This window comes from Sciurus carolinensis, chromosome 16 (assembly GCF_902686445.1).
Source record: "Sciurus carolinensis chromosome 16, mSciCar1.2, whole genome shotgun sequence".
Taxonomy (NCBI): Eukaryota; Metazoa; Chordata; class Mammalia; order Rodentia; family Sciuridae; genus Sciurus; species Sciurus carolinensis.
The window spans coordinates 66,923,457-66,945,128 of NC_062228.1; the positions used below are offsets into that span (position 1 = coordinate 66,923,457).

At 58.0% G+C, this 21,672-nt stretch overlaps 1 protein-coding gene across 1 annotated transcript; it reads left to right on the plus strand.

Moving 5' to 3' along the window:
* The first annotated feature begins 7,991 nt into the window (after window positions 1-7,991).
* On the plus strand, window positions 7,992-18,783 carry LOC124966248 (vomeronasal type-2 receptor 26-like). The gene is made up of 6 exons (XM_047527282.1): window positions 7,992-8,200; window positions 10,518-10,809; window positions 12,976-13,773; window positions 15,440-15,649; window positions 16,615-16,738; window positions 17,768-18,783. Exons 1-6 carry the CDS (start codon window positions 7,992-7,994, stop codon window positions 18,781-18,783), a joined length of 2,649 nt encoding a protein of 882 aa, XP_047383238.1.
* Window positions 18,784-21,672: the final 2,889 nt, after the last annotated feature.

Consider the following 21,672-nt stretch of genomic DNA (forward strand, 5'->3'; position numbering starts at 1 on the left):
CTTTTCGAAGGTTACTAGTTGTATTATGTCTCAGGAACTGTCACTTTACTTTTAATTCCTTTTTTCTTCTCCACTACTGGGAATGGAAGACAGAGCACTTATACTAAAGCTATATCTCCTAGGTTTTTAATCCTTTGGAGACAGGGTCTCTCTCAGTTGCTCAGCCTGGCTCCAAACATTCACTCCTTCTATCTCAGCCTCCCAGCAGCTGATCCAGTCACCTGTATGATTTCTTACAATCCTAAAAGCTACTTTTTGAAATTTGAACGATCTTGGTCCTCACTTCACAGATTGAACAATGACTACCACCTGTGGCTTAGAAAACTTAAATGACACTTAAGTCTATTAAAGGTTGAGATAAGAATTTGATTCTGAACCATATTTGGTTATTTGATATTTAAAGTCTAAAGCCTCCTCTCTCTCTCTCTCTCTCTCTCTCTCTCTCTCTCTCTCTCCCTCTCTCTCTGTCTCTCTCTCTTCCACTTACTCCTTCTTACTTAGGCATTCAGCAGTAGAGAAACAAAACAGGCAGCTGAGAATCCAAGTCAAGACTGCAGAATTAATCTCTACCTTCTCTCCAAACATTCCTCCCCATGAGGTCCCATGTTTCAGTCTCAGCTGCATCATAACCCGAGGTGCCGTGCATCCTGCAGGACTGGTAACCTGGAGCTTCTCATCTGTGAAAGTTCTGTGCACGATGTCTCTCTGGAACACCTGTCCCATTCTGAAACCAGCCCAGGTTCATGGAATTGCCGCTCCCTTCTCAGCGCTGGCCTAGTTTTACCCGCTGCACCGCTGATGGAGCCAGAGGCCATAGTTGCCTTTGGCCTGGACAAAGGCGTCCGCTATGTGCGGGGCCCTAGGCGGGTCCAGCGCCCGCCCGCAGGTGGCATCGCGGTTCTCTGCACCCTCGACGGTCCCTTTCTCTGTCCCAGGCCCGCTGGCACCACGTTCCTGGTCCAAGTTCCCGGCGTTCCCAGTGGCTCTCTGACCAGCAGCGCGCCCCCGACGGTTTTCTGCCAGAGCACACATCTGCACTGAGCCTGGGGCGCAGTACCACTCTTGTCTTCGTGTCTCCAGATTCTCGGTGACAGCACCACGGAGGGCCATAGCGGAAATTCGTCGCTGGCGTCCAGGCCAGTTGCGGTCCTTTGCAGGAGCCCAGCGGCACCGTTTTCTCTCGCGCACTCTCACTCGGTTGCCGCTCAGCTAGTCGATCCGTGCGCGGGTGTTCTCGGTGGCCGCGCCGCCGCTGTCGCCAGCCTTTTGGTTCACCGCGCGGGCGCTCACCCTTGCCCAGCGCAGTCCACTGGCGCCCACTGCCCTCGTGGCCAGGGCGGCGGCCGCGCCTCTGTGGCCGGATGCCCTGCCTCGCTGCATCGCGCCTCGTGCCTTCCGCAGGCTGAATTAGAGCGCCCGAGCCCCACTCCTTGTCCTCCCAAGTCCGGTGAGTCCACGAAGCCGACCGCGTCCCGGGTTGCCGGTCCCTGGAGGCCCTGTCCCGCTGTGGCTGGTTGGAACCCAACACCGGGGCGATGGCTTCGTCCGAGCGTGCGTGGCTGGGCGGCGTCGGGCGTTTGTCCAGCCTCGGGTTTTCAGTCGGATGTTGGGTCCTGGGACTGTTCTGAGCTGCGCCCTCCGCTGTGTGCCAGCAGGTCCCCCGTCCTGAGCGCGAACCCCAGTGAGCTCGCGGGTGCTGGTGACGCCGGGGACACGTCGGGGCGCAGCGAATGCCCTTCTCCTGGAAGAACAGTTCAGTGATGGCCACGTTAGCAGGGGCCGCGGATTCCTCCTCCCACCGCCCTGGTTTCCCGCGGAGAGTCCCTCTTTGACCACATCGGGACTCGCACCTGGTGGAGAAAGGGAAGTAGCCTCCAAGGCCATCTCGGTGGCGCAGGCTCCTTCCCTCCGTGGCCAACCCGGCCTGCGGCCGCCTGGGATGCTCACTCTCGGGGAACTCGGGAACACCGGCTACTGGGACGTTTTTGTTTGTCCTTTTCTGTTTTTTGCTGCCTTGAGTGTGGACGTGGGTCGGTCTCCCTCGTGTTGGTCCTGCACACCCTTCAACGCATATTGACCAATTTCCAGGAATTCCAGAGAAGGGCCGAGTCCACAGGACCTGCTGTGACATCTTTTCTCTCCCTCAATTCTCTGAGAGAGAATGGCCAGCTTTCGAGGTCAGATGGCCTCCTCCAGGACCACCACATTGTCTTTGGGCAGCCTGGACATCCTGATCAAATGTTTTATAGTCAAATTTGGAAAAAAATGGCTAACTAGCTTTTTAACCATGTTCACTAAAGCTTACATTAAAATGTAAACTGCTGCCAATAGAAACTTCCAACTATTGCAGTTGGTCAACCAAAGTGCCAGGCTAACATTTTGATGGCTGCCATCCAAGAGACCAGGAAAACCGGGTAGAACAAGACCCCACCTGAGGGGCTCTCCCAGGAGACCAGTGGAAGCAGCTCCCTTGCTGTCTCCTCGGGAATCTCCTTCAGGGAGGGATAGGGCACAACCTTGTCTATGTTCTCTTAATTCTTTTCATCTGTGATGAGAGGGACCATATCAGGCGAAAAAGACTTAAAATTCTAGTTTTTTGAGCTCATAATTTTTGATCTGGTGCACCTAAGTTAATTTTTGATCAGACCTATTTTATTGAAGTATAAAGTTTTCTTAATGCTCTGTTTCATTCAGAGGCCAGTTTATAAGGGTCAACTCTCAGTCTAAGGGGTTTTAAAATATAAGTTATGAGGCCTTTGTCCATCTCTTTTATGTATATGTGTATTATCATGTCCACATATGTTTGGTTCCAAATTGACATGTGAGCTCATCAATTAAAATAATAAAAAAGAAGGATCCAAATACCATAACTTCACATGATTTTGAAGGTTCAATTTAAATTGGGTAAACAATGAAAAGAAAAGCTGTCTTTAAAACTTGCTAACTCACAAGTTTTTCTAGGTGGTCACACAACTAGTAATATGTTAATTTTATAAAATGTCTAATATCTGTGGTTTCTAAATTTTTCGTCAACTGGGAACAAATGGTTGATGCTGTCCAATACACTTCTGTGATATCTTGGCATTTTTTTAAAAAAACTAAACTAGATTTGACATATATGGGATTAATCATGGATTGATTTCAGGAGTTCAAATGTTAACTGTGAAAGATAACATCCAGTACTCAAACTCCTTAAATTCCACAGGGTAACATACTTAAACAATTTTGGTGCTTTCATAAATTGGTAAATAAAAAGATGGTTTAAAATGACTTTGTGTTCATAGAAAACAAGGTTACTAAAAGTCTCCACAGGTATTATTCTATATAAAGGGTCCAAAAGTATGAACTATATTTAAATAGAGTTCTATAAATACCCAAGTATTTCACCTTATGAAAATGGAGTAATTAATCTCAATTCAGAAATTTACAAGGGTTGTTTCAAAATATAAATTTTAAAAAGGGGATCAACAGATTTAAAAATTTAAATGGTTCTAAGTATAAAAATATAATTAGTAAAAATTGTTTCTAGGTAAGAAAATCGTTATGTGATAAAATAAAAGTATAGTACATGTATGTAAACAACAAGAGTGTCTAATTAAGGGATTAAAAAGCATAAATTAAGGGTAAATTTAAAAAGTTTGTGTGTACGTATAATTAAACAACAGTGAACTAATCGAGCTTATTCTGTAAGGTCAAATATTAATGCACTGATATAAACCAAAGTTCAGTCCATATGTAAAATGACAAATAATTCTTAAAATATCAATTTTCTGTTAGCATCATGCCTGCTAATTTTATTCTCTAGAAGAGCTGCTCATAAAAATTGGAGTTTGTACAGCTCTGGTTAAACAGCGCCTGTTATTTTGGAGCATTGTACCACATTCCAAAGTGTAAATTTTCTTTAAAAACTCAACTTGGTTAATATAAAGATATTAATGTAATTGTAATGCTATTACTCTTCTTTATATATTAAATGTGTTCATATCTTCTGGGTATAAAATCTTTATAGGGAATGGTTTAAAGGAACATTTTATCAAGCTGGTGTTCTCCAATGTAAGGTTGTAATGGTAATTTTAAACTTATCAGAATAGAAAATTTTATTGGGGGTTTATTTATAGCATTTAGTGTTCTGTATCTGGACCTGAACCTTATGTCACCTTCTACACTGGGACAAAAATGTAAATGTATTTCTAAAAGATAATGAGCGCCTGCTCTGTTTAAATGTTAATATCATGAAACAGGAAAGCATTTTGTCACTTTATTACGCAAAAGGAAAGTTAAAACTCTCTCCGCTTTTAAGATGTAATATTGTACTGTGTTAACTAACATTCATATAGACTTAGGAAATAATATATGAAAATTTATAAAATGGTATTTAAAAAGAAGACAAAGAGCAACTTGAGAACTTGACCACTCTACCTAAGATTTATGAAGAGCCCCCCTTACCTGAGATAAGGCCCTGCCTCCCACCTTACTACATGTTACAGTGGCTCCAGAATAAGCCAGACTTCATCTCATTCAAAGTCATATTCAAACAATTGGTTTTTGTTGTAAAATGACTGTGATCTCCAACAGGGGATATAATATATAGCTTAGCCAAAATTCAAGATAGCGATTACACAAGGAAATTTGCTTTCACTGCTGTTAATTCCATTTTGTATTTGCCTTGTAAACTCTTTAACTGTTGCTGGATTAGTGTTTTGCTGAAGTAATGCTTCAAAAACAAAAAAATTGAGTTAATTTGAAATCATAAGCCATCATGTATAGGACAGATAATATAGACCCCAATTATTAAATGTGGGTAAATGACTGTCAAGTCATAGACATTAGAGTAAAAGCCCAGCACTCTTACTGTACGACTGGGGAGACTGAATGCTGGAAGTTTAAGATCACATTTATAGACTGAGATTAAAATAAAAGGGCCAAGAGAATCAGTATTTGGCTCTTTCCCTCAGAGTCAGCCTGAACCCAGGGAACAAGAGAACTTCTCTAAGGAACTCTGCAACTCTGGGCCACACGACCTCCGGATCAGGGGGATTAATGAGAGCACTGGAGGATAAAAGGCCAATCAGTGCACCTGCTGCAGAGGAGGTTCCTTGGGAAAGGGAGACATCCCTGATGCTTCCAAAAGCCACCTCGTCAAGGAGACCCTGCCAGGTAATGGCACTAAAGGAGCTAAGAAGCTGCTCTCAAGTTCCCCAAGAGTAACCCTGTGGGAACTCAGCTGACCCTTAACAGCAGACAGGAACAAGGTCAATTTGACCAGCTTGATCTTAAGCACCTAGCAAAACAGTTAAAACCAAAACACAGTCATTAACGGACATTTAAAAATCTAAACAATAGTTACTTTAATGTACCTTGAGATGTACACTTGTGTTAGCCCCCAAAATAAGTAAAACTGGAGGAGACAAAAGAGATCCTTAGACAGAAATGCCTGACAACTATCAAGAGGAACTACTAGAGTTATACGTTTTTAGTCAGTTTAAGGCCTACAGATCCTCCTAACCTCCAGTGCAGGTAGACTCCATCAGTGTTTGCTAGCATGATTCTGTAGCCCAGGTAACAAAAGTAAAGGGATCTCTAGTAAACAAAGAGATCATGCCAACAAATAGATATTTTACAAACATCAGATGACATTAGATAACTGAACTAAACGCTGTGTTTACATTCCTGGTAAGTCCGACAGTGCTAAAGATTTACAAATGAAGGCCTTATCCTCTCCAGGCTTGTTAGACTCTGTTAGGCCTTGTTATGGGAACAGATAATCTCTCCTGGTGAGAGATTATCGATTTCTGTCATCTTCATGATACTCACTGACGTGTTCCAGATGCTACAATATTTATTTTGTATCACTCTCATTTCAGTATTCATATCTTTTTGTCCTTTCATGGAACCAGACGTTTACCCCAGACAGCCTCAATTTCTAAGAAGGGGGTCCAAAGTGCTTGCTCCATCCCTTGTGGCCTCCCTCAGCTTGAAGCATCAAGAGCGCTCATCGCCTGTTTTCCTTACAGTAGTAAGATGTCCCTAAAATTAGAGGGGTAATAATAAAAGAAATCAAAAGACAGTCAATATAGACAGGTAATTGGGTTAAAAATAAAGGCCGGTTTGGGTCCAGGAAGTTGGAGGCCAACGACGTCCAAGAGATTGAAATGTTAATGCTTCCGGAGCCCTTCCTCCACCCTTACCAAGAACCTGCCCCTGCTCCAACCTGTGGTGAAGTCTCTCCAACAGGCTCAACTTAGGAGAGAGCAGCCCAAGAGACCACGGTTTCCAACACCCATTCCAGCCAGGAGACTACATCTGTGAAAGTGTTTCCAGAAAACGGACAAATGCCCGGCTGAAATGGAGGAGACTTGCTCACAATGTGGATCGATCACATCTGAGGCAAGACAACAGAAAAGGGACAGCCCTCAGAGACTCCCACCACCCTCCAAAGATAAGACTGAAACACGTGAATCATGTTTTCTCTCCTGCTTATTCTTGCACGTCCACTGCAGCCCTTGGGACTTCCTCAGGCCCACATGAGCAGCATGCTGCGGCCCCCGAGGGAACATGGTTTGCTTGGACGTCAGGAGTAACTCCATGCCTGGCCCCTCAGCTGTTCAAGGTCACCAAGTGGGACGACTTCTGTGTTACTGTCCACATCATCCCCAGGTGTACTATTGTGATGGGGAGGGAGGAAGGGACATCTGGCGCTACTACATTGATCTAAACGAGCGGCCCCTGTCTTAGTTCCCCCTATGGGATTAGGGACAGCTGTCTCCACTGCTGTAGGGACCAGTACACTCATTACAGGGTGATTGTGAACTGTTGCCCAGGGTCAGCGGTGTCCAGCAGTGCCGCCTGGCTCCTGCCGATTGCCAGCACGGCTCCATGACCCCGATGGCCCCCAGGGCCCCTCTGCAACACTTACAGCCTCTGGTCAGCACTGACCGAGCTCTGTCCCTGTGGAGCTGCCTGTTCAAGAGACTGCAGGGCAGTGTGGTCAGTGTAGGTGGCTGACGTGTCTTCTTGGACCTGGGTGATTCTGGTGTGGGCAGGTGGAGCAGCTTCAGCACCCCGCTCCTCTCCTGGACGATGCCCTTCCATTGGAGGCCCCCTGACCAGTGGACACTGCAGGCCGGCCCGTGGACATCTGGTCCCCCCTCGTGCTCTGTAGTGGCTACGGAGTTCCTGAGCCCTGGGATGTCCAGCCCAGGGTGTGCAGTGGGAAGGGGCCAGGCCGAGCCGCCACACCTGGGTGTCATTTGGAGGATCTGCAGTGCTGCCTCAGAGGGGCGGCACCATCCCTGTCCCCACCAGTGACCAGCAAGGGACGGGGGCCCTGTGTCCACCACCATACCCCACCCTGCTGGTGTGACCCGGCCTCACCGGGTGCCAACTGCCTCCCTGCCTCCAAGGTCGCAGGGCAGCCTTCTTCTCCAGAGCGCCCCAGGCTGCGCCCGTCCAGCCTCAACCAGCCCAGCCTCCCTCCTGCCTGGACCTGGGCCCTGGCCTCAGAGTGGGCGCTGAGGGCCTTGGATCCCAAGGAGCCCTGCTGCTGCCTGCTGGGCCTGGCCACCTGCAGCTGGAGGACACGCCCCTCTCCAGGGCTCACACGCTCCGGGTTCAGGGCTTTGGGCCTCCTGGGCCCCTCTGCAGAGCAGTGTCCTGGGGACCCAGAGCAGCTGCTCCTGGGCCTGCAATCCCTCAGAAAGCAAGCAGGACCCAGGGGGCCCTCCCAGGCGGACAGAGGACGCCAGAGCCCAGCCCCTGCCGCAGGGCGCCGGGGAGCCAGGGGAGGAGAGAGAAACTTGTAATAGGCGTGGGGCTTGGTGACCCCCCATTGCAGCTTGGGTCCCGACTCCCCAGGGCCTGGAGGCTGCTGGTGCAGATGAGCCTCAGCCCAGGCGCCTGGTCCAGGCAGATCCAGGTAAAAGGCGCTGTCACTGCAGGACACAGTTCCACACGGGGGCTGCCACGGCACTGGCCGTCCTGACCCTGCGGGCATGTGGCTGTGGGCACTGCTGCCTGCCGTCCTGGGCCCTCACCGCAGCATCACCCTCTCTGGGCCATTCAGCTGGCGCCTGCCAGGCTCGAGCTCCCGTTTCGACCGACCGGGGGACGTGGTGGTGGGGGGCAGCTTCTCCATCTTGTGTTTCGATGAGGTCACCCTGTTCAATTTCACTGCTCCTCCCGTGGGACAGGCCTCCTCAGAGTAAGTGCCCGGGTGCTGGGTGGGAGACGCCGAGGGCAAGGGGGATGTAGAGGGCATCGCCAGGGTCATCCTGTGTGTCCAGGCTGGTGGGTGGTCACCTTGCATCCTCAGGGTCATCCTGTGTGTCCTGGCTGGTGGGTGGTCACCTGGCTTCCTCTGGGTCCGTCCTGTGTGTTCAGTTTGGTGGGTGGTCCTCTGACCATCCTCAGGGTTAGTTCTTTTGTGTCCAGGCCGGTGGGTGGTCCCCTGGCCTTCCTCAGGGTCTGTCCTGTGTGTCCAGGCTGGTGGGTGGTCCCTAGTCTTCCTCGGGGTCAGTCCTTGTGTGTCCAGGCTGGTGGGTGGTCCTAGTCTTCCTCAGGGTCAGTCCTTGTGTGTCCAGGCTGGTGGGTGGTCCCTAGTCTTCCTCAGGGTCAGTCCTTGTGTGTCCAGGCTGGTGGGTGGTCCTAGTCTTCCTCAGGGTCAGTCCTTGTGTGTCCAGGCTGGTGGGTGGTCCCCAGTTTCCTCAGGGTCAGTCCTTGTGTGTCCAGGCTGGTGGGTGGTCCCCAGTCTTCCTCAGGGTCAGTCCTTGTGTGTCCAGGCTGGTGGGTGGTCCCCAGTTTCCTCAGGGTCAGTCCTTGTGTGTCCAGGCTGGTGGGTGGTCCTAGTCTTCCTCAGGATCAGTCCTTGTGTGTCCAGGCTGGTGGGTGGTTCTCTGACCATCCTCAGGGTCAGTCCTTGTGTGTCCAGGCTGGTGGGTGGTCCTAGTCTTCCTCAGGGTCAGTCCTTGTGTGTCCAGGCTGGTGGGTGGTCCCTAGTCTTCCTCAGGGTCAGTCCTTGTGTGTCCTGGCTGGTGGGTGGTCCCTAGTCTTCCTCAGGGTCAGTCCTTGTGTGTCCAGGCTGGTGGGTGGTCCTAGTCTTCCTCAGGGTCAGTCCTTGTGTGTCCAGGCTAGTGGGTGGTCCCTAGTCTTCCTCAGGGTCAGTCCTTGTGTGTCCAGCCTGGTGGGTGGTCCCCAGTTTCCTCAGGGTCAGTCCTTGTGTGCCAGGGTGGTGGGTGGTCCCCAGTCTTCCTCAGGGTCAGTCCTTGTGTGTCCAGGCTGGTGGGTTGTCCCTAGTCTTCCCCAGGGTCAGTCCTTGTGTGTCCAGGCTGGTGGGTGGTCCTAGTCTTCCTCAGGGTCAGTCCTTGTGTGTCCTGACTGGTGGGTGGTCCCTAGTCTTCCTCAGGGTCAGTCCTTGTGTGTCCAGGCTGGTGGGTGGTCCCCAGTTTCCTCAGGGTCAGTCCTTGTGTGCCAGGGTGGTGGGTGGTCCCCAGTCTTCCTCAGGGTCAGTCCTTGTGTGTCCAGGCTGGTGAGTGGTCCAGAGTTTCCTCAGGATCAGTCCTTGTGTGTCCAGGCTGGTTGGTGGTCCCCAGCCTCCTCAACCCCTCCCTGTCCAGGTTTGACCAGGCTCTGAGGCCTGGGTGCTGTGTCACTGTCCTCCTTTTGGCCCGACTGGCCAGGCACGGGTCTCATGCACCTGCTGTGTGAGAACAGGGTGGGCCCCCAGCAGAGGTGACATTAACCCCTCTGGTGACACTGCTGTGCATGTGGCCCTGTGGGTCCTGTCTGCCTGTGTCCTGTGTCCTCCCCGGACACAGATCGTGCCTGCCTCTGCTCTCGGGGTTCCAGCGCAGTCCTCCTGGCCGTATTTAAATGGTGGGCTCAGCTTTACTAAAAGTCTGCCTCGTGTCAGGAGGGCGCTGTGTGGGACCCCAGCCAGGCGCTCGTGAGCCTGGAGGATGCCCTTCAAGACCACCCCGGCGACTGGGCCAGACCCTGCCTCCACACAGAACACACAAGGGCTGGGTGTGGTCAGCGGCAGAGCCTCTGGTGTCCTGCCCAGGCCCAGAAAGGGCAGAAGAAAATGCCGACTGTCCTCCCCAGGACCTGCCTCCTTCCCCACCTGACTGGAAAGGAGGCCCAGGAGGCTCCGTGTCTCACATGGCCCTCAGGTTAAAGTGAGCAGCGTGAACGGTGGTGTGGGCACTCTGTGCTGCGCTGGCACAGGGGTCCACCAGGGAGGGACGAGCTCAGAGTCCAGATCCTGCCCTTGGTGAGGTGGACATTTGAGGTGGCTTTCCTGGAGGTTCTGAGACTCTTCAGTCAGCCTCCTCTGTGCCCAACTGAGGGCTGTGGGCTTTGTCCTCCCTTCCTCCCCTGCAGGGGTTCTGGGGGCTGCTTGTGGGTCATCAGATCCCTGGGCATGTGCCTGTCCCTGCCCTTCGTCCAGCCTGGGAGCGGCAGGGGCACACGGTCCCGCTGTCTGCCCGCTGGGCAGCGTGAACATGGGCTTTTCCACTCAGCCTGTCCCTGTGGAGCTACCTGGTGGCCCAGAGCTTTGTGTTTGCCGTGGAGGAGATCAACAGGAGCGTCCACCTGCTGCCCAACCTGACCCTGGGCTTCTCCATCCGCAACTCTGGGTGCTCAGTGCACGGAGCCGTGTTTGAGATGATGAGCTTTCTCACGGGGCAGGAGGAGCCCATCCCCAACTACGCCTGCGGACCCCGCCTGCCCAGGGTGGCCGTGGTCGGGGACACGCGGTCAGCCCTGTCCATGGCCATGGCCAGGCTTCTGGGGCTCTACAAGTTTCCCCAGGTGAGTCTCCCCAGAGCCTTCACGAGAGCTGACCCTCAGCAGGGCAGCAAGGGCAAGGGTGTCTGGAAGGGTACTGACCACTCTGCTCTGTGGCTGGTTCCTTTTACCTCCCTGCTCTCTGTCCAGTACTGTCCTCCAGGTAAGCTTCTCTTGAGACAAGTGCAATCCAAATGGTCAGTGAGCTAGCTGGGGATCAGAGGAGGAATAGGGCCAGGACCAACTCACCCCACCCCAGGTCCAGGAGCTGGACTTGAGGCCAGGCAGTCCCCACCCAGGTCTAGGAGCCGGACTTGAGGCCAGGCAGTCCCTACCCAGATCCAGGAGCTGGACTTCAGGCCAGGCAGTCCCCACCTCAGGTCCAGGAGCTGGACTTGAGGCCAGGCAGTCCCGACCCAGGTCCAGGAGCTGGACTTGAGTCCAGGCAGTCCCCACCCAGATCCAGGAGCTGGACTTGAGGTCAGGCAGTCCCCACCCAGGTCCAGGAGCTGGACTTGAGGCCAGGCAGTCCCCACCCAGGTCCAGGAGCTGGACTTGAGGCCAGGCAGTCCCCACCCAGGTCCAGGAGCTGGACTTGAGGCCAGGCAGTCCCCACCCAGGTCCAGGAGCTGGACTTGAGGCCAGGCAGTCCCCACCCAGGTCCAGGAGCTGGACTTGAGGCCAGGCAGTCCCCACCCAGGTCCAGGAGCTGGACTTGAGGTCAGGCAGTCTCCACCCAGGTCCAGGAGCTGGACTTGAGGCCAGGCAGTCCCCACCCAGGTCCAGGAGCTGGATTTGAGGCCAGGCAGTCCCCACCCAGGTCCAGGAGCTGGACTTGAGGCCAGGCAGTCCCCACCCAGGTCAAGGAGCTGGACTTGAGGCCAGGCAGTCTCCACCCAGGTCCAGGAGCTGGACTTCAGGCCAGGCAGTCCCCACCCAGGTCCAGGAGCTGGACTTGAGGCCAGGCAGCCCCTGACTCGTGCCACAGTGTCACCTGCCAACCCTTCCCGAGTCACACTCTGGTGGCCCCCAGCCTCCTCATCCTCAGTCCTGACCGTGATGAAGGTGATCCTGGCCACAGTTCACACCTTGAGGTGGGCGACTCAGTGGCTCTCAGCTCAGGGTGTGTGGTGGTCAGCTGAGGGTGGGAGAGCAGGGCTCTCCCTGCACAGCCCAGACCAGCAGCTGCCACTCCGCCCCCCCACCTGAGGCAGGCCCTTCCTGCCCTGTCCGTGTGGGTCCGCTTGGCCAGGGTTTCCCAGTGTGACCTCTGCTCCCCAGGTCCTCACTCCCCAGGGTCCTGCAGTCTCCCTGTGGTGCAGATCAGCCCCTCCCTCCTCTCCTTGCCAATGGGTGCTGCGTCCTGTGCAGGGTCCCCAGTGCTGGCCGCCCGTCCCGTCCTGGGCGTGTGAACCGTGCTCTCTGGCTGCGGGTGCCCCTTGCCGTCCACGTCCAGGTGTGGGCCTGTGTGCCTCCCGTCCTCCTGGGTGTGAGCGTGGCTCGCTGGCGGAAGGCTGCCTGTGTGTGGTCTCTGGGGGCCTCGGTGCTTCCCAGAGCCTGCTGTTTGTCCTCCCTGCTGGGCAGGTGTCCACGACCTGGAGTAGAAGGCCCCAGCTGGTGGGAATTGCTCTGTCCTGCACTGGGCTGAGTCTCTGGGCCTGCTGGGCGGGCGTCCCCTCACTGAGGGGCTGGTCCCCTGGAGTCCCAGCATGGTGTCCTGGGCTCTGGTCCTGGAGCTGCCCCACCTCGGCTGCTCTTGGAGGCTGGTCCCTGGTGGGCTTCCTCTCCAGGCTGAGGCTCCAGGTCTGGTCCCTGGCACTCTGAGCTGGTCCATTTGTGTCCTGCCGATCATGACGGGGGCCTCCTCCCACCAGCCCCACACCCTCACAAGACCCCTCTTGGCATGGGGTGGACCCGCCCTGGGCAGTCGGGCAGACGCCACTCATGTTTCCGGAAGACGCTCACTCCCCAGCTCTGCTCCAGCTTGGGGGACCTGCTTCCCCGAGTGTGCAGGGATTGCTGCTGAGGTGCAGGACTTCCACGGACAGTCTTGGGGAACCCTGCAGGGCTAAGGGGCACACTGGCCACTCCCTCTCTCTGGCTGTCCTCCTTCCACTCTTCAATCCTGGGGGCCTGGCCTGAGTCCTGGTGCTGACCTTCTCTCTTCCACTGCCCGGACCTTCCCTACAGGTCAGTCACTCATCCACGCTGCCCATCCTCAGTGACAAGGCCCAGTTCCCGTCCTTCCTTCGGACGCTGGCCAGTGACCTCACATCGTGTTATGCGGTGACCCAGCTGGTGGTCCGGTTGGGATGGACCTGGGTGGACATTCTGGCCCAGGATGATGACTATGGGCAGCAGGCCAGCTCACTGGTTGCCCGGGAGCTGAGCCAGGCTGGCATCTGCATTGAGGCCCATCTCTACGTGCCTGCCCAGCAGTCCCTGGAAGACACAGACGCCATTGTCCAGAGGATGCAGGTCTGCACTGCCACGGTGGTTCTGGTCTTCCTCAACAACTTGAGCTTCCTGCTCATCCTGCAGGGCTTGCTGGGCCTGCCGGTCTCGGGCCAGGTCTGGGTCAGCTCAGAGAGTCTGCACATGGCCATAGCCCTGAGCATGCCAGGTGCCTCTGAGGTCCTGCAGGGAGGCTTTAGCCTGATTTTTCAAAGTAGCCATGTGCCTGGCTTCCCTGAGTTCTTGGCTCACCTGCACCCGAGTCGGACCCCAGAGGACATGTTCATAGAGAGGTTCTGGGAGGTCAACTTTGGGTGCACGTGGCCCCCCAAGAATGGCTCAGTGGCAAGTGGTGTCCAGCTCTGCTCAGGGAATGAACGTCTGCAAGGCACCGAGGACCCTTTCTGGGAGGCTCGAAAAATGGACATCGCATACACCCCCGTGTACAGCATCGCCCACGCCCTCCAGGACCTGCTGGGCTGTGAGCACTGGGCTGGGGCCCGTGCAGACCCTGGGCATGTCCTGCCCTGGCAGGTGAGCAGAGGGTGGAGGGTGCTGGTGTTCCCGCTGCAGGGCTGGAGCGAGACGCACTCCTCAGTCGCAGGCCTGCTGTCTGCGCCCTGGCAGGAGCACTGCAGGGAACCCAGAGCCCCCCACCGCCCGAGCACAGGTGAGTCACGGGGCCGCGGTGTCGCTCCCTTAGCACAGCCGGGATCCTAGCGGAATTCAAGTTCCAGGTAAACCTCCCAGTAAACCCCCAGGGAAACCTTCCAGAGCCCCTCCTCCCTGTGGAGTCCAAGGCTGAGTCTGCTGAATTTACCTGGCTGCCCCAGCACCACCTGTGAATTTCCAGAGACTCAGCACAAGAGAGGAGAGAGCAGGTCAATGGCCAGGGCTGTTGGGACCTCCACCGAGAGGACGGTGCCCAAGTGCATGGATCAGCCCTGCAGGCGGTGGTGAGCTGGGTGGGCCGCAGCCCCTGGCCTGTGTGCAGAGGATGGCGTCCTAGGAGAGCTGCTCACCAGGGGCCATCAAGGCAACCCATTCCCGGTCGCGTCTCTGTCCCAGCGTCATCCTTGGGAGCAGGGATGCACAGCCACCGAGAGAGGAAGGCGTCAGGCAGGAGTCTCCTGGCCTCCATGCAGAACCAAGAAGTGGTCACCTCAGCCTTGCTGGCCAGTCCCAGTGTCTGGAGGTGTCTAGAGATTTGACTTCCTCACCAAGGCGTGATGCTGAGGCCTGGGTAGCAGCTCCTTCTGGTGGACACTGGGACAGGAGGCAGCAGGAGGGCGTTGACCTGGTCACTGGGGTGCAGGCCAGAGGCCCCACCTGAGGTGAGCGGGGATGTCTCTGCGCCGGCTGCTGGATGGAGGGAATCCCAAGGTGCTGTGGCTGAGGACGGGGTGCCCTGGGCAGGTCCTCTCAGGCCGCCTGGGCCTCTGCTGTGTGCAGACACCCTCCAGAGCCCAGGACCGGTTCGGCTGAGCACCGGGTGCTGAGTGGTGAGTGTCAGGTGTGGGCAGAGAGTGAGATGAAGCCCATGTGGGTCCAGGGCCTCCGTGTGCTGTTGGGGGACAAAGCAGGGCTGGGGTGGTGGAGGTGTGGACCAGCGAGGTCCTCTCTGGGGAGACCTGTGAGCTCTCAGGTGGAGGGTGGCAAGCGGCTGCCAGGCAGGTGTGGGGCAGGCAGGGCAGGCACAGTGGGAGTGCAAGGCCAAGTGTGAGGAGAGGCAGGATTGGCCAGGCAGCTGGACCTAGCCTGCCTGGGAGAAGGCCATGGATGTGCCCTCTACTGGGCAGAGCCTTGCGTTGGAAGCCCCGCCAGGGTGGCCTGCCCAGGCGTGTGATGGGAAGGCCGAGGCTGTCCCAGCCCAGGCGGCCCTGGAGCTGGGTGTGAGCATGTGGGTGGGTTCCTCCATCCAGGGCAACAGGGTCAAGTGAGGTGTGCGGCTGGCTTGTCGTCAAGTGTGCTCTGGACTCACACTCACCATCCGTAGGAAACCTCCCTCTGCTTCAACCGGAGTTAAGCTCTAAGACGTGCGTGGGCCCTGCTCACTCTGCAGGCTTAGTGCCCATGTGACCAGCGACGGGTCGGCCCTGCGTGGAGCTGTGCCCGCTGAGCGCTAGGGCAGTGGCCTTGGCTTGTGCCAGGCCCAGGGACCATCCTCGGCCAGTCTACAGCATGGCCCTTCCTTCCCCAGCTGCTCCAGCCCCTCAGGAAGGTGCGCTTCAAGACCCCGGACGACACAGAGGTCACGTTTGATGCCAACGGGGATTTGGTGTCCAAATTTGACATTGTGCGAGGGCAGAAGACCCCCGAGGGCTCATTCCACTTGGTCCACGTAGGCGAGATCGACCCTCGAGGCTCCTCGGGGAGCAGCATGACCGTCCACCTGCAGGAGGACCTCCAGGTGAGCCTCCCAGGTACTTGGAATGGGGTCCTGGAACACTGGAGCTGGAGGGAACCTCGGAGGCCAGGGTCCTTGTCCCCTGCCCATGCGTGACGTGTCCTTGGCGCTAGGCGACACCAGGGAGCTTCAACCAGGTGGGTGAGCCCTGTGGCCCCGTCCTTAGGGGACAGGCCTCTGCTGAGTGTGACTGGAAGGGTCAGCCAGGCCTGGGGTCCACCCCGTGATCCCAGCTGCTCAGGGGCTGAGGCAGCAGGATCCCTCAGCCCACGCCAGCCTGGGCACGTGGTGAGGCCCAGTCTCAGGAGGACTGGGTGGCAGCTCAGTGGTGGACGGCTGGCCCCGCCTGGCAGGCTGGTTCCCACCCAGAGGAGAGAGTCATCTTCAGCTGTAGGTGTGGGATGGCCTTGCATGTCTCTGTGTGTGAGTGTGTTGTGCATGGGTGTGAGTGTGCATGTGTGTGAGTGTGCATGTGTGTGTGAGTGTGCATGTGTGTGTGTGAGTGTGCATGATTCTGTGTGTGAGTGTGCATGTGTGTGAGTGTGCATGTGTGTGAGTGTGCATGTGTGTGTGTGAGTGCATGTGTGTGTGTTAGTGTGCATGGGGTCAGTGTGTGAGTGTGCACTTCTGAGTGTGAGTGTGCCTGGGGTCAGTGTGTGAGTGTGCACGTCTGAGTGTGAGTGTGTGGTGTGTGTGCTCAGATCCACAGTGTCTAGGGCAGGTCCTGGAACCTGGGAAGGCCCACTGCACACTGGTCAGCTCTGCTCCTTTGTCCAGGTGTCCAGGTGGAGCTCTTGGCAGGTCCGCTCACTCACTGCAGGGCTGGGCCCCTACCGTCTGGCTCTGGTGGGCAGAGAGACACCTGTGTCGTGGGCGGGATGCACTGTGGTTGCTTCCGCAGGCAGGAGGCCCCACTGGCCACCCGTGCCCTGGCGGGTCGCTGGTGACTCCCTGCTCTTCGTCCCCAGGTGCCCAGCTCCGTGTGCAGCAGGAGTTGCGTTCCAGGGTTCAGCCAGACCCCCCGACAGGGAGCCCCCCACTGCTGTTTCGAGTGCAGCCCCTGCCCCGAGGGACACTTTGCAGAGCACACAGGTGAGGGAGGGAGGACCCTGGACCCAGGGGCCCTCAAGGCCCTGCCGGCCTCTCAGGTTGCCAGTCCAGGGAGCTGCGGGACCACACCCTTGTCTGGGCCCACAGTTGGCCAGGACCTGCCCGCCTGCTTGACACTGTGGGCACTGATTCCTGTCCTCTCTGTCCTCCCTGGGTGTCTATGTGCCATTCCCTTGTCAGAGGACAGCAGGCAGTCCAGCCCCTTCCCGGGGACAGCAGGCAGTCCAGCCCCTTCCCGGGGACAGCAGGCAGTCCACCCCCTTCCCGGGGACAGCAGGCAGTCCTCCCAATTCCAGGGGACAGCAGGCAGTCCTCCCCCTTACCAGGGGACAGCAGGCAGTCCTCCCCCTTCCCAGGGGACAGCAGGCAGTCCTCCCAATTCCAGGGGACAGCAGGCAGTCCTCCCCCTTACCAGGGGACAGCAGGCAGTCCTCCCCCTTCCCAGAGGACAGCAGATAGTCCTCCCCTTTCCCAGGGGACAGCAGGCAGTCCTCCCCCTTCCCAGGGGACAGCAGGCAGTCCTCCCCCTTCCCAGGGTACAGCAGGCAGTCCTCCCCCTTCCCAGGGGACAACAGGCAGTCCTCCCCCTTCCCAGGGGACAACAGGCAGTCCTCCCCCTTCCCAGGGGACAACAGGGAGTCCTCCCCCTTCCCAGGGGACAGCAGGCAGTCCTCCCCCCTCCCAGGGGACAGCAGGTAGTCCTCCCCTTCCCAGGGGACAGCAGGCAGCAGGCGCAGGCCCTCCCCCTGGCCCTCCTGGTCTGCACTGTCCCCGTCTCAGCACAGGCCTGTCCTGAGGTGCTGGGTTAGGACCTGGTCACGTGGATCCTGGGGACAGGGTGAGCCCAGGGCCCTTCCCGAGGTCAGTTCCTGCCCGGCTGGGGAGACTGTCCAGGTGGTACCTGTGGCCCCTGCCCCGTCTGAGGTGGCCGCCCATTCGGGTGACCGAGCGCCGTCCGTGGAAGGCGGTGGTGTGACCGCGGTGGCCCCGGCCCCGGCCTGTGTCCCACAGACGTGCCGCACTGCCTTCCCTGCCCCGAGGAGCAGTACCCGAGCCCGGCCAGAGACCGCTGCCTGCCCAGGACAGAGGCCTTCCTGGCCTTTGAGGAGCCCCTGGGACTGGCGCTGGCCGCTGCGGCGGTCGGCCTGGCCGGCCTGGCGCTGCTGGTCCTCGGGCTGTTCCTGCGGCACCGGGACTCGCCCGTGGTCAGGGCCAACAACAGGGCCCTGAGCCACACGCTGCTGGCCTCCCTGGCACTGTGCGCCCTGTGTCCCCTGCTCTTCCTGGGCCGCCCCACCGCCGTCGCCTGCCTCCTGCGCCAGACCACCTTCGCCGTGCTGTTCACCGTGGCCGTCTCCTGCGTCCTGGCCAAGACGCTGACCGTGGCCCTGGCCTTCAGGGTCACCAGGCCCGGGTCCAGGGCGCGGGCGTGCCTGGGCCCCCGGGCCTCCTCCTCACTGGTCCTCGTGGCCTCCCTGACGCAGGTGGCTCTGTGCGGGCTGTGGCTGGGCACCTCCCCGCCGTTCCCAGACAGGGACGTGCGCTCGGAGCCCAGGCTGGTGGTCCTGCGCTGCCAGGAGGGCTCCGGCCTGGCCTTCTCCTGCGTGCTGGGCTACCTGGGCCTCCTGGCGGGGGCCACCTTCTCTGTGGCCTTCCTGGCCAGGGGCCTGCCTGCTGCCTTCAACGAGACCAGGCTCCTGACCTTCGGCATGCTGCTCTTCTGCAGCGTCTGGCTGGCCTTCCTGCCCCTGTACCACAGTGCCCGGGGCAAGTCCACCGTGGCCGTGGAGGTCTTCTCCATCCTGGCCTCCACGGCGGGACTCCTGGGGGGCATCTTCCTCCCCAAGTGCTACATCATCCTGCTGAGGCCTGAGCAGAGCACCCCGGCCTGGCTGAGGCCCGGATGGGGACGCAGCGGGACAGGCAGGGCCCCGGGGCCCCGCAGGAGGGCTTCCCGCAGACCAGCACCTGGACGCCCAGGGCAGAGGACACCGGGGCCGGGCGTACCGGGCTCAGCACTTCTGTGAGCGCTGGACACCAGAGGGGCCCTGAGAGGGGAGGACTCAACAGGGTGCCGACGGCCATCATGGAGGGTGGGCCCGGGGCCGTGGTGGACGGTCCTGTGTGTGCTCAGTGCTCGAGGTTTCACAGTGACAAGAGGCAGAAACAGGCTGAAGTGGGCGGCCGCAGCAGCAGGAGGAGCACTGTGGGAGGGGCAGGCGTCAGACCCCTGCAGGCTGGTGGACGCAGGGAGGACCCGTCTGGCACTTCCTGGAAAGGTGGACACGGAGCTCCCAGGGCCTGGTGGTCCCACTGCTGCACAGGGCGTGGGAGACTGAGCACCTTTCCCCCACAGGGAGAGGGAGGGTCAGGGAAGCCTCAGACCCAGCGGTGGGAGCCAGGTCCACGTCCATGTCCCGGGAGGGGCAGGCTGCACGTGGCTGCCCGTCCCAGGAAGGTCCTGGCCCTGAGGAGGAAGCGGTGGTGCCCAGCACGGCAGGACGGGCTCTGCACACTGCTGCTGAAGGGCCCAGACACAGGAGCACAGGTGGCCTGAGCCCTGGGCGTGGGCAGGACAGCGGGGTGGGGCTGCCTGGGCAGGGAGGCGGGAGCGGGCGAGGACCCAGGTGCAGCTGTTCTGGTGTCGGCGGTCAGGTCCACTGTGGGGAGGTCGCACCTCTACGTCGTGACGCACATGAGCCCACAGGGAGGACGAGGCGGGCTGAGCTCTGTGTCAGGGTCGGCGTGGTGAAGCGGCAGGCCCGGTGCACAGGCGAGGACGGTGGTGACGTCCTGGTGTCTTGGCTGTCCCAGGGAGGAGGGGACGTGTGGCTAGCCAGCAGTGCAGGAAGCGACGTGGGCGTGGCTGTGGCCGCAGCTGTGCTCAGTGTCCAGCCCCGTGGGCAGGGTGGGCAGGCACCCTGGTCCAGGATGGCCAGGCTGGGCACGTGGTGTGAGGCGGGGCTGGTCTCCATCGGTCAGTGTGGCAGAGCCGCCGTGAGGACGGTGTGCGGGGTGGACGTGCAGCCCTGGCCCAGTGTCCCTCCCGTGTGCGTCGCCCGTTCTCAACCCTCCCTGAAGGACTGGCGACTCCCGACCACGACTCCCGTTGCAGCCAGCCCAGCATTCGTCCCCTGTGCCCAGGTGGGGACGCCGTGGACGCAGGCAGGTCCCTCTCGTGTCCGGTCCCCCACCCTGTGGCCCCAGCCACGTGTCCCCCGGCTGCCTAGTTGTCCTCCTGAGAGGATGTGAGGCCAGAGGGGTGGGGAGCCCGCCTGCCAAGCCTCCGCCGGATCCCTGGGCCCCACGCCCACCCAGGCCCTTTCCCTGTGGTGATTTCTCCCAGGCGGTGACTTGAACTGTCCCCTTGTCCCCTGCTGTGTCCCCTTCTGCGGGCATCACGGAAACCTCACGGAGGTCCACCTCAGGTGCCTCCAAGGGCACTACGTCTGCAGGTCGCGTTTGTCCTGTGGCCTGAGGAGGCACAGTGCCACCCAGCAGACTTTCCTTGTTGTGGGGGCGGAAGTGACGTTTTATTCTGTAGAATTTTGACACTTTTGGAGAAGGTGGTGACGGGCATCCCTAGTGTCCCGGGAGTGCTGGTGACAGGTGCCACGCGTGTCCCCTGTGTGGCCACGTTCTAATTGTCATGAATGTTCCCTGTTTCGCTGTGGGATAGGGGTCATTGTTGTCCCATGAGGTGGTGTGACATGGTCATGCATGTCTTCTAGTGTCCTTTGACAGGTGTCCTGAGTGTCCCCTGAGGTGCTGTGACAGGGTACAAGTGTCCCCTGAGGTGGTGAGTGGAGAGCAGTGACAGAGGGTGGTCCAGCAGTGACTGGGACTGGGGTCTCTGGTGGCCTCATGGTGTGGCGTGCCTGGTGCCTGGGGGTGTTCCTGTGCAAGGGCACAGGATGCCCAGCTGCTGTGGCAGTGCCCTGCGTGAGGAGGCTGTGCAAGGGTCCTGTGGGCTCTGACCTTGACCTCAGGCTCGCAGCTCCGGGAAGGAAGGAACTCTCAAGCTAGACAGCCACAGTGTCTCAGCAGCTCGCTTCCCGGGTCCCTGCCGCCTTACAGTGACTTTAACAACGGGCTTTCCTGAGAGCCGCACCAAGCTCCTCACGGTGCACTCTGCACTGTGGATTGCGACTGGGAAAAGCTGCAGGGATGTCCTGGTCTCTGTGACGTTGCTGAGTAGAAAGAATCACTGTTGCATGGTCTTTAACCTGAAATGAGACCTGTATGCATAAAGATTGCTGGTGAGACTCTTTAGAGCTGCATCTCCATCAGAGGGCAGAGCTCCACCTGACCCCAGCTTAGTCTTCAAGAGCTGTGTCTCTGAGTCTTTATCTTCCAGTCCCGCCTCACCCCTTGTGGACTGGGCAGGTCGGTCAAGCTGGTTGTGACAGTTGGTGGCCCTAGGGATCAGGACACAGGGGAACTTTCTGCAGCCATTAGAACAGGTCCACTCCCGGAGTTGCACTGTAGAAGCCACAAAATCCCTCGCAGGTGAGGTGGAGGGGCAGTGGTCAGAGGCAGGTGAGACGTGGGAAACGCAGGGTCCTCAGAAAGGGTCAGGGCGTGTCTGTGCTTAGGGCTCTGCTGAGGAAGAGCGGCAGTGTGGCAGAGAGCACGTGTCAGGAAGTGTGCACTGACTACTACAACCTGCCCCTGGTTTCCTGCAGAAGGAGTGCAGTGTAACGTCGTGGGCGATGGGCACCCGGGTTGAAGGTAGGCTCGCAGCTGGAGCAAGGAGAAGGAAAACAGGGCTGTGCAGAGAGCACGTGGACTAGGTCACCCGCTGAAGAGAAGGTCTCCCAGAGGAAGAGCATCGCCCCACTTCCCTTCCCTCTTGGCTTCTGCTGGCTCTCATCTCTCCTAGGCTCACATGTAACACTGTGAGTTACAGAGCTGCA